The 12915-nt window shown below is 37.6% G+C and overlaps 1 protein-coding gene across 2 annotated transcripts in view; it reads left to right on the top strand.

Annotated features, from left to right (window-relative positions):
* Positions 1–6758: 6758 nt before the first annotated feature.
* The window catches only part of LOC106070094 (cytosolic 10-formyltetrahydrofolate dehydrogenase-like), a 43805-nt gene continuing 37648 nt past the window's right edge, over positions 6759–12915 (top strand). The window contains exon 1 of one of the 2 annotated variants that reach the window (XM_013229923.2): positions 6759–7002. Coding sequence is in view for 1 of the 2 variants with exons in the window: in XM_013229922.2 (XP_013085376.2) it covers positions 7089–7091 (3 nt within the window). In the remaining variant the exon portion in view is untranslated. Of the gene's footprint in view, positions 7092–12915 lie in introns of both variants that reach the window. The other variant, XM_013229922.2, reaches the window with a different exon arrangement.

The raw sequence follows: 12915 nt of genomic DNA, 5'->3' as shown, positions 1-12915 counted from the left end.
CAGAAACATGGATTAAAGTCACCAGTGCAGACTTACGACTCTAGCTTGACAGGTGACAATTGTAAGAATAGATATTTTCATATATACATCATGGGCGTAGCCAGGATTTTTTTCGGGGCGGGGGTCCCCCCCAACCCCCCCCCCCCTGGCGGAAAAAAAATTATATATATATATATAAATGTGTGTGTGTGTACATAATTAATCTTTATTACATTCTGACCCTTTCGGAAGACGTTTATTGTTTATTGTAGACTCCCCGCCCTTGCTAGCGGGGCGAAGCCTGCCACCGAGCACTATTTCTGGTATTGAAAGCCAACAAAATGCATATTCTGAGGTATTTACAGTGCATTATCTTGCTATTAAAAAGTTCTATTTCAAAAACCTAATGTGCTATTCTTACTGACTTAGACCCTCTCGCACCGTTCGGCGCATTTTCCGGCTAGCTGTTTCCGCAACTCTTATTTTGCGTAATTCATTTTGTCGGAGAACATGTCCCGCAAAACCTCATGCGACGCTCTGTCACAACCTTACTAAGGATTCGACTCCCAGTTCGGCATATGCTTTCTTTGATTTAGACCCGATCTCTATAACTGACTCCTAAAATCTGTCTTAGCCATCTTTGTTGAGCCACATTTAGTGTTTTTCAATTTCGGTAGAAGACTATTCACACTTTATTAATGGAGCCCAAGCCACTGGTAGAAATTTGTAACCTTTTTTGACTACGCTCTTGGAATTACATGCCTGTATTTCGCTTTAGATTTTATATCAAAAAGGAAAGTTTTTTCGTCAAATCATCTGTTGAGGGGTTTTAAACTAAAAAATCTCTGGAGTTTTTTTGTTTTTTAAAAATTCAAAACCACATTTAGCTACGATCATAGAATTTGGTGACTGTAGTGTGCTTTGAAATAATATTGAAGAGAGAGGTTTTCAACTCTAAACGCTCTGTAGGGGAATTTTAAACTCAAAACCATCTGGAGGGGTTTTAAACTTTAAAGAAAAAACCATCTGGAGGAGGGGGATTTAAACTCAAAACCCCTTTGGCTACCCTCATAGATTTTATAGTGTGTAATTTGCTTTTTTTTTATATTGAAGAGGTACTTTTTACCTTGAAACCCCAACTGGAGGGGGGGGGGTTAAACTCAAAACCCCTTTGGCTACACTCATAGAATTTTGAGTGTGTGATTTGCTTTTTTTTTTATATTGAAGAGGGGGTTTATCGTAAATTTTGGAGGGGGTTTTAAAATCAAAATCTTCCTTAACTGTGCAGTTGGAATTTGGGGATTGTTGTTTGCATTTTTTTGTTTTGTTTTATAGAAGAGGGGGATTTAACTGCAAAAACTTCTGGTAGGGCGTTTAAAACTCAAAACCCCCTTTAGGGGGTTTTAAACTCAAAGCCCCTAGTAGGGGGTTTTAAACTCAAAACTCCCTGGTAGAGGGTTTTTAACTCAAACCCCTCTCGGCTGTGTTGAAGTAAGTGATGATTTAGTATTAAAATCTCACCTAATATATACAAAATGAAAGCAAAAATCAGTCACTTAATTCCGTTCCCCCCCCCTGCGGTGGGGGGATTTCATTTCGGGGGGGTTTGGGTTCAAACCCCCCCCCTGGCTACGCCCATGATATACAGTGCTTTTTTGTGACGGTACTGCGTACCTGCACCTTTTTCAATGTTTGGGAAAAATTATGACTTTTCTTGCATTTTAACAACTGAACAACTAGCTGAACCTTTCCTAGAGATTTTTTTCCACTTCATTACTAAACCATGAGATACCATCCGTCTGGAAGTCGTCCATAATTGTACCTGTGCCAAAGGTTTCCAAACCAAAGGAAATGAATGACTTTAGACTTGTTTCACTTACTTCCATTGTGTCTAAATGTTTAAAAAAAAACTGGTTAAAATGTTTCTTCTGAATGATCTTTGTATAAGTTGGATCCTTTACAATTTGCTTACCAAAAGGTTAAAGGTGTTGACGATGCCATCCTAAATATTTTAAATTGTGTCTACAAACATCTGGACTTACCGAACACTTATGTAAGATTGTTCTTTATTTATTTCTCATCAGCTTTTAATACCAAACAACTTCATTTACTTATTGAAAAAAATGAAAGCGTTGAAGATTAGTCTATATATAATACTATGGAAAATGAATTTTTGACCCAGAGACCTAAGAGGGTTAGGGTAAACAATATAATATCAAATGCACGCATAGTTAGCACAGGGACGCTCCAGGGGGCTGTGACATCGCCATTGTGGTTCATTTTGTACACCAATGATTTTCAAACCGATAGTTCTTGTTGCTCCTTCACTAAATTCGCTGATGATGCGGCTCTTCTTGCCCTGCTTTCAGAGAGCTCAGACGTAAATGAGTATTCCAGAGAAATAGAACACTTGAAAAATACTGTAAAGATAATTTTTTATTATTAAATGTCAAAAAACCCCCAAATAAATGATAATCGATTTTCGTAGGGAAAAGATGGAAAATGAAATTGTTTCTGTAGCTGGAGAGACTATTGAAATAGTGTAAACTTTTAAATACCTTGGTACTATCCTAGACAAACTAAATTTTACTGCAAATACTGATTATATCAGCAAAAAGGGGCAGCAAAGATTATGACTACTGAGAAAACTGTCCTCGTTGAATGTTAGCGAAAAGGCCTTGGTTATCACGCTCACATCTGCAATATTTTAAGTTTCAATATCACTGCCTGGTATGGCAATCTGAGCATTAAAAATAAAAGAAACTTCATAAAATCCTAAAGGCTGCAGGTAAAGTCATTGGCAAAAAAAAAAAAAACCATTTGGGCAGCTGTTTGAGACAAACATCCTTAAAAAAGCTAAAAAGATTCTAGAAATAAAAAATCACCCTTTGGGCCAGGATTTTGTGTTTTTATCATCACAAAAGAGATACAAGACACCGATAGCAAAGAAAAACAGACACAAACACTCTTTTGTTCCCCTGGTAATCAAATCATTAAATAGAAACAATCTGATATAAACTTTCACATGTAAATTACGAGTGAGTCTGATGTGACGGTACACTTTGTTTTTTTATAGTTATAATGTTTTTTGTTTGGTGTAATGCACAAATTGTAAGACAAATTTCCTTACGGTCAATAAAGATTATTATTATTATTATTAATTTATTGGTAGTTAAAAGTTAGGCAATCCACCACTGAGTACCGGCACCTGTTGTTGTTTCTACCAAAAAAATAAACTGTGTATATAGTATATATATATATATATATAAGGCTTGACTTCGAGTCCGTAGATTAAGGAGGAGTGCAGTATTTCAGGTTGTATAAAACATTTCCTCCATCCTGCACTCAGTATTTTTAAAAGGGGTGATTGGCTCGCGCAGGTCCAGTGACCACTTGTTACACTAAATATTCTTCACAGAGAAACAGCTTTCATTTTGGTGTTTCCATCTCTTAGACTGGCTGCCAAGTACCGGCCATAGGGCCCAGTCTGCCCACACACACACACAATGTGCATGGAGTGAATTACTGCTTGTACTACTGAAATAATTTGCTGTAGCCTGTCGTATGGCCACGTCATTTATAACGAAGGATGGATTGAGAACCTATTCAAAATGCTTAGTCCAGCATTTCAGGATTTCTTCCTTACCTGTCAATAGTTTTGTACCATCAGCATTTAGTAGAGGGGATGAGCCTGACTACGTAAACAAGTAAATGAAGCATTCAATTCATAAGAGAAGCTAGAACAACAGTAATCAAAACAATAACGGAACTCTTTGACGGAAGAAGCTGACGTACTTAGAAAGTGAGCAGAGTAGTGCAAGATCTATACAACTAAGGCAGTGGTGCCCAACCTTATACGGCCTGCGGGCCATTTTAATTTCCGACAATCATGTCGCGGGCCACATTAACGAAAGATAAAAAAAAAAGAAATAGAATCTAAAACATTTTAAATAGTTTTATCACAATCCCATGTATGCTGTAGATCTACTTACACCCAGAAGTCAATATGTAACAATGGTTTCAGGCGTCTTGTAACTGAAAGTGTTTCCACTAAATTAAGTTCTTGTAAACATTGTGACCATACCCAGAAATTGTTTTCGGAAATGTGCAAGGTTTATGAGGACAACAAGGTGTAGAAATCTATTGTCTGTATTGCTCGAAATTTCTCAAGCAGGGAAGTCTGGCTTTGTAAGTCCTTCAGTTCCAGTGGGTGTCACTCCTCAGCGGCAATAGAAGTGATTTCGAAATCTGCTGCTCTGTCATTTAGTTTTGAATTTGGATTTTCACTAACATCTTTCACTCAGTTTGCAATTTTCATGGCAGAAAAGTTGAAAGCTACAACTGTTTTTTTTTTTCTGGAAGATTGTATTCCATCTCTGCCAGCAATCACTTTTGTATGCTTCATTTCTCTTCTTAAAATGTGAGCAACTCTGTAGCCTCTATTACAGCCGTCTCATTTCTTGACTTCTTGGTCAATATTTTCGCCAATCGCAAAACTCTACTCAAATTTTGATGTAACTTTCCGATCTTTTCTTAGCTGCTCAAGACAACAATGCCTCAATATTTTTGTAATGGTTTGTTTTAGAATGCATTTTTTGTTATTTTACTTAAAAACATTACTGTACAGATCAAACATGTTTGCTTATTATGTTCCACAAAAACAAAAGTTATGTCCACTTTTCCTGAAAGTTTCAACTTCCAATTTTCGTTTCTTCGACCATCCCATTTCAATAACGAACAAATGTTACATGGAACGTCACCAATCATGTTGGTGTCAGAAGAACACGAATCAAAATCATGCAGAAAAGATGCGCTGTGTTATACACATGAGATGTCAAGGAACTATCCAAGATTCTAAAATAACTGTTAATTCTTGTCGCCGAAAAAACAACAACTTGTGTTCTAATAGATAAAAATGATTAACGTGACTACTACAAGACGAAAAATTAGAATGAAATCCATCAAAGAAAAAGTGAGTCCTAAGACAGAAAATACATTTTTCAACCTTTTTAATTTTTTTTCTATTTCCTATATTTTGTACCGATGTTTTGGCGGGCCGGTCTGAACCACGTCGCGGGCCGGATTTGGCCCGCGGGCCGTAGTTTGGGCATCACTAAACTAAGGGATAACCCCCAAATTCAGTCTAATTAACAAAACACCCTAGGACGATTGAGACCTCGGGGAGGCTCCAATCTTCACTGAGTTAGAAGTAGAGTAAGCAATAAGATCTATTTACGTGGCAAGTCGCCTAGAGTTGACATCAGAACTTTTTTAAAACACAGCGGCTCACATATAGGTTAATGCTTTAGGACAATGTGTGAAAAATATGCCATAAGAATGGGTCCAAACTTTATTTATTTTACTGCCCAAAAAAGAACAATTGAGAGACTGTCAAAACTACATAACGATAATGATCAGTGATCAGTCATCCTAGCAAGATAACGCTAAAACTCATTCTCAGACCAGGAGGAAAGCTGAAGACGTTTCAGAGCAGGCAGAAGCACTTTACCACAATGCCAACAGTGCAGCATGCCTCGATCTAGTTTACAAGGATTTACTCCTATCTCGACAACTAACGGGCTGCCGATTTCCAATCTAATGTTTACAGATGATATAGTAGAAAATGCAGTCTCCATACCAGATCTTACTTTCAAACTGGATATGCTACAGCTTAGATATTGAAATAAGTGCTGAAAAATAGCAAACTACTAGTTTGTGGTGGAGATAATGCAAGATAAAAATAAATGTCCAAACATCAGCAGCCATTGACTTATGTAAGCCGAAACATCTCAAAGAGATGGAGAGTGACTTAAAGAGACAAAACCGGTTTGAGCTTAACACCCTCCTTCATGAGTTAATTGTGTAAAATGTAGAAGAGTAACATCAGCAACCAAGTCAAATTAAAACTCTATTCTTTGCTAGTGGTCTCTATACTCTTGCCAATAGGATTGTGAAAGTTGGACGCTGAGGTTGCAAGAAGAATTGAAGCTGCAGAATACTTCTGGGCATCAGGAAAAGACAATAAATGAGTTTGTGTTCCTACTAATTTACAAAAGAAAGGGAAAAAAAAAACTTCACAGCACCCCTACGACGTCAAGGAACTGATGTTAAGTTCATTACGAGACCGTTTTATTGTTTTATTATTTGCATGGTGCTGGAGGTAGAAGTAGGCCTCCTTTTATTGCTAAAGAAACCAACTGTAATAATAACAATGCACGTGCAATTAGTTACACTTGAAATAGTCCCGTGACTAAGTTGGAACACAATCAAGCTGCTATAACAATAATACAAATTATTTTTTTTTCACCTAAATGTCCTAGATCTAGATGTGTTGTCCCTGAGCTGGAACACGTACTGTAAACTAGTCTATAGATAGGGTAAATGAAGCAGTTATATCTATTTACATTTTCAGAGTATGCAGTTGAAACACTAATTTTAATACTATTGCATTCGTTTGTTTTTTTTCCCTCACAACACTAGCAACCTTGAACTGCCAACTAATTTTTCGATAAGGCGACAGCCCATTTTTCAAAAGTAGGTTAAAGGAACATTACTGTTAGACTCTACTCAATAAAAATATTATTAGTCCCTTTTAACAGTTAGATTCATAATTCTTCGATATGTGTGCTTAATGATAATCATTTGACCTTAAAACATTTTGTTTGAACTAGATTTATTCCCTACAATCTAGACAAACATCTATACTCTATATTTAGCGTGCAAAAGAAAAACAGAGCACACAACTAGATCTACACACATATAGTTTCAACTTGCCCTGAAGTGTGACCTACATTTTCAGAGGTCAGAAACGTGCGATGCCCACTGTCTCCGTTGCATGCATAAACCTGACAACTCTTGCAAACCTTTTTTTGTTTTCTGCATCAGCGATTTGCTGTAGAATCAAAATTGTTTCTGTTGTGCTTTTAGAGGGCAGTGTGGCTTTCCTGAACAGATTACACTGGTGACTGGGTTAGATTTTCGAGCTACACTGCTGTGACCATCTGTACACAGAACAAGACGAAGGTAAGCCAGCTAGAGTTTGTACACATTGTTTTGTTGACGTGGAACAACTAGACGTTTCAAAACAAACAAAAGTGTAGGCCTATAACATGGTATGGCCAAATCATTCAGGAATACTTTTATCTTTTTGTTCTGTTAGCCATTGAGTGTGATATTAAGTAGGCCTAGCCTACAATATATATAGGAACATATTATATTAACCTATAATCATATTTTTATTTCGTTATACTTATTCCTGTTACTACTGTTAATGTTGTTTGTTATTGACATAAAGTCTTGCTGTCTGTGTTATCTGCTATTGGCATTAAGTTTTGCAATCTGATTAAATTTGAAAAACAAAAAGGTGGGGGAGGGCTTATTAGCGTGAGTGCCTTAATATTATAAGAACTGAATTGGGACATTTTAAATAGAGCCTGGGCTTGTTCAGTATTGATTTCGTTACCAAAGTTATGAAATTTGATAAACCAGTTTTAAAACTTCGTTTGTTTCCATGGAAATAGTTTGTTGTAATTTTTTTTGGTCGAATTTTCGTATTTTTAATTTTAAACTTGAGAAACAAGACTCGAGATCATTCCATTTTGCTCTCTTTTTTTTTTTTTGCCTTCTCTAATATTAGATTATTAATTTTATATAAAATCAGTAGCCTAAGTCTACATGTTGATTTGCTAGCGGGGCTCAGTAGCTGTGTTTGGTAGGTTCCATTTGCATTAGTCTAAGAATCAGCCATATGCGCTACTCTGTAAAACCAGTATAGATTTATTTACTTTAATGTGTGAAAGAAATGAATAAAGCCAGGTCAAATTATTTTTTAAATGTTCGTCTTTATAATAAAATGTGTTTTTCTTAATTAATAAGGTAACATTCACTTATTTGGGACAAAAAAAAAAAAAAGAAAAAGCTGAAGAATGTGTTTAGCTACTATCATTGTCAACTAAAAAGACATGAACACAACTTGAACAATGATGGGCGGAAAGCAGAAAGATTTCACATACCATTTCCCTGTTGTTGTTGTTTTAGACTTCATGTCTAGCTGACCTAAGTCATTTAAATTTGCTGTTTCCTTAAACATTTACCTTTAGTCCTGTGACTAGAAGGAACTCTGGATGAATGCTTTAATAGGGTGCACGCATTCGTCTTGTATGAAACAGCAGCAGACTGTTGGACAAAAGCCTATGAATCACTTACTGTTATTTTACTTTAATGTAGGTGTTACGGCAAAATGCTTTTTTAGGCAAAGTACGAAATGATTTTCCATATACAAGTTACAAAGAGGATTACATAGTGAACTCCACTTTTCTGCTGGATGGTTGACGGCGGGCGAGGTTTGAACTTCGTGAAGAATGTCATAAACAGACATGCATTTAGAACTCCAACCAAACTTTTCAATGAATTACTCCCCCTCCCTATGTCACGCTGATTCTCAAAAAAAGTTTTGTATCTCGATCTCTTATGTTTGTCAGATGATGCAACTCATAGAGCCCCTCCTGACTTAGGGCTGTATCTGTCTCCAAACGTATCATCAGTTTTACATGTTTGTGGGGCAAATGTCTGATGTGGACCAAAGTAGGCCTACTTTGCATTCTAGTGCACATGAACGGTAGCAAAAATCGCATTGGCCTATGTATACTAAAGAATGGAAAGAGTTTGTATCTGTCTTTGTGTGTGTGTGTGCGTGTGTTGGTGTCTTCCTTTTGTTGAAATATCGACACATTGTTTTTACCTCTTCGTCAGAACAGTAATTGGTCTCTAACCTTTGGTTCACTTTATAAGTTCCTTCTATGTCAGTCCTAGCTAGGATTGTTGGATTCTTGGGAGGACTAAGCTGATCTACAATTTAAAAAAGACTTGTTTGTTTAGTAGGGCTAAATTGATCTATAATTAAAAGTAGACTTCTTTATCTGTGATAATATTAGAAGATATTACGTCATTGTTTGTTGTTTATGTTTTATGCGAAAGCAAAGGATCGGACGGAAATAAAAGTTAGTTATATGTGTCTACCTTGATAAAGACAGTCTCGTTATTATCATTATTAATTAATAACCTCTACAGTAATTTATTATTAATCTGTAACAACAGAACATGGGTTGGGAGCATGTTTAATGCAAGAAGACAAACCAGTTGCGTATACGTCAAGATCATTGACAGAAACAGAGTGCAGATATGCACAAATAGAAAAGGAAATGTTAGCTATAGTGTTTGCAGCTGAACATTTTCACCATTATATTTTTGGAAGAACTGTGACTGTACAATCAGATCACAAACCTTTGCAAACTATTGTGACTAAGCCTTTACATAAGATTTCACCAAGACTTCAGTTGATGATGTTAAGACTGTTGAGATATCAATTAACAGTAACTTACACTCCAGGTTAAAAAATGCAAATAGCTGATACGTTATCGCGTGCGTACGGGTTCCAAAGGACTGTCAATGCCGGGGGTGAAAGTGGCGATAAGCACCCACTTTCCAGGAAATGCTCCCATGGCTTGCGTCTCTAAATGCCTCTGACAGTCAAATCCAGCTCCTGGCCTTCTCGTGTGATTTTCTCAAAAATCCGGCGGAACCTGTTCTTACAAACTGACAGGAGAAGGGATGAAAGGCGGAACACTGGCGCCTCAAAACCAGTTTAGCTTCGTGTTGATGGGGCACGTCAGCCTAAATAACGCAACCCATCTAGGAGAAGGAAAACTCTGACTCCAAACCTCCACTCTGTGGCGATACTCCCCCGTGTGGGTATCGGGGCTTGGAAATGACCAAGAGAAATAAATAACCCCACTGCCTTTCCACTTGCATTTCACTAAGTGAATAATAGTGGACCTTCCCCCCCTCTAGGTGCTTTTTGACAGAGGTCTGGATTGCACTACACCAGACGGAGGTCCTTGTCTCACTACATTCTAATACTAGACATAAACCCAACATGAAGTGTTTTTTTTCTAAACCTGATGAATGTGATATCGTGAAGGGGCCTGGATCCAGGATGTGACGATTCCACAGAGCATACCCAGGGCACAGTCCACTTTAAGCTTTCTACTGCAGAAAAGTTCCATTTGGAGAGCTCTATGGATGGCGGAGAATGGACCATTGGCCAACCCCACCTTGTCCCATGGATATTCCGGTTACAGTCTTCAGACCTAGATGTTTCCTTTTATGTCAATATTGGAAAAAATTGCCAAGACCGAAAACTCCCTTAAAATGCGGGGACTATATATTTATATATTTTAAAAAAAGCCTGAGGAAACACCCAGCCTACACTAAATGCCAAGGAATTTAACGAAAAATCCATACGAGCTCAGACGTCGCCTCGTAAAAGGTCTGCGCATGGCAGTTTCTTCCAGGACTGCCTGTGATAAGTCAGCTACTGGAAATAAAAAACAGACTAGCAGCAAACACCTAAACCTTTTGCAACTCAACATCTTAGGCCTACAAAACAAGACAACAGAACTCCAACACATACTCAAGAAGCATGATATACACATAGCGCTATTGCAAGAAACACTACTGCCCAAGAAAAAAATAAACATCACAGGCTACACACATTACAGATGCCTTTGCACCAAATGCCAGGGAATTATGACCCTCATAAGAAATGACACACAAGCCACAGTAAAACAAATACAGAACAATACAGACATCGACACGCAGGAAATACTTCTTTGGAGAGGAGGAACAAAGTACACCATCAAAAACTACTATTGCCCACCATCATCAACAGCAGAAATAGACATACAACTACCACACTACACAAGGACAATAATAGCTGGCGACTTCAATGCACACACACCTTCCCTAGGCTACCCACACTACAACAAGCGTGGCAAAGAAATAGAGGATGTAGCAAATGCCTCTAACCTACACCTTCTGCAAAACAAAACTACACCTCCAACTTTCCTCCACAGAGCACACAACACAACTAGCAGACCTGACCTAACTTTTATCTCTACAGACATTACCGACTCTTCTAAAATAACAGTACTTGAAGACATAGGTAGTGACCACAGGCCTATACTCCTCAATATTGGAACGCCAGGTAGATACCAATCCAACAAAACAACTAGATGGAACTATAAAAAAGCTAACTGGGCAGCTTTTTCACAAGAAACAGACACAAGACTATCAAGCGTAATTGAGACAGACGTCAATTCAACCTACATAACTATAGTCTCCAACATCTTACAATCAGCAAAAAAATACATCCCTCGAGGCCAAGTTAAGAAATACAAACCTTTTTGGACACCTGAATTAGATAAATTAGTAAAAGAAAGAAACATGGCCAGGAAGACTATAGAAAAAAATCCTACTAGAGAGAACAAGACAACGTACAACAAATTGACAGGGCTTATAAGATACAAAATTAAAACAGAAAAAAAGAAAAAGTGGACCACAACATGCGAACAACTAGATCTAAACAAGGATGGTCGAAAGGCCTGGACCCTTCTGCACCGGCTAGCAGGAAAGAAACAAATAACAAACCCCCAACCTTTAAAAGACACTGACGACATAATAACAGAAAACCTTAAAAAGGCTGAAACCTTCAATAAATATTTTGCCAGCATTAACAAGTCAAAGCCAAGAAAACAATTGGACCAGGCCTTCAGTAATATCTTAAAGAAAGAAGAAAAAGCTCCAACAGTCAACTGTCAGATCTTTGACACTCCCTTCACTCTACATGAGCTCAATACTGCCCTAAAAAGCCTCAAGTCAAGAAAATCCCCTGGACCCGATAAAATAACAAATGAAATGATTCGGGGACTAGGACCACAGGCCCAAAACTGTATACTTAACTTTATCAACCATACATGGAAAACTGGAGACATACCACAGGAATGGAGAACTGCAAACATAATACCCATCTTAAAGAAAAATAAACCACCTGGAGACCCAAAAAGTTATAGACCAATATCTCTAACATCCAACATTGGCAAAATGGCAGAAAAAATGATCAATAACCGACTTTATTGGTGGCTAGAAAGTACTTGCTCACTCCACAATGCACAAGCTGGCTTCAGGAAAGCAAGTAGAACAGAAGACCACCTCTTTCGTTTTATCCAGGACACAGTAGAAGGGTTTCATGAAAACAAGCACACTACAGCAGTATTTATAGATTTGCAGCAAGCCTATGATAGAGTGTGGAGAAAAGGTCTATTTATGAAGATGAAAAAAATGGGCATCCATGGAAAAATGTACAGCTGGATCAGAGCATTCTTAAAAAACAGAACCATCCAAACCCGATTCGAAGGTGCCATCTCTAGTCAAAAAAGTTTGGAAGATGGACTACCACAAGGTTCAGCCCTTAGCTGCACTCTCTTTCTAATCTTCATGAATGACCTCCCAGACCTCATTTCGGTCAATAAGGCACTTTATGCAGACGACCTTTTAATTTGGACTACAGAGAAATATCCAGTGCTGACTAGATCCAAACTAAATAGAGCCCTCACAACTATCTCCACATATTCAAAATTATGGAAAATGGAAATAAACAAAGAAAAGTCAGTTTATTCAATCTTTAGCCACAGCAACAAAACAGCAAAAAGAAACTACATCCTAAAAATAGACTCTCAGCCATTAAATAAAGAAGAAAATCCAACATATCTTGGTGTAAAACTAGACCAAAGACTGTCTCTAAAACACTTTATGGCAGATTTAAAAGAAAAGGCATCACAAAGATTAAACATAATAAAACACCTAGCAGGAACATCCTGGGGAGCTGAAAAGAAAACCTTAAGACAGTTATACACTGGATATGTCAGATCTGTAATGGATAACTGTCTCTCTATACAAGTAGCTGCCAACAAAACCTATCAATCATCATTAGATACAATCCAAAACCAAGCCTTGCGGTTAATTAATGGAGGTATGAGAACTACTCCCACAGCAGCCTGTGAAATAGACTCCAATATTGAACCTCTTAAGTTAAGGCGC

The sequence above is a fragment of the Biomphalaria glabrata genome, chromosome 4 (assembly GCF_947242115.1).
Source record: "Biomphalaria glabrata chromosome 4, xgBioGlab47.1, whole genome shotgun sequence".
In the NCBI taxonomy this organism is placed as follows: Eukaryota; Metazoa; Mollusca; class Gastropoda; family Planorbidae; genus Biomphalaria; species Biomphalaria glabrata.
This window is presented reverse-complemented; position numbering and strand designations above follow the sequence as displayed.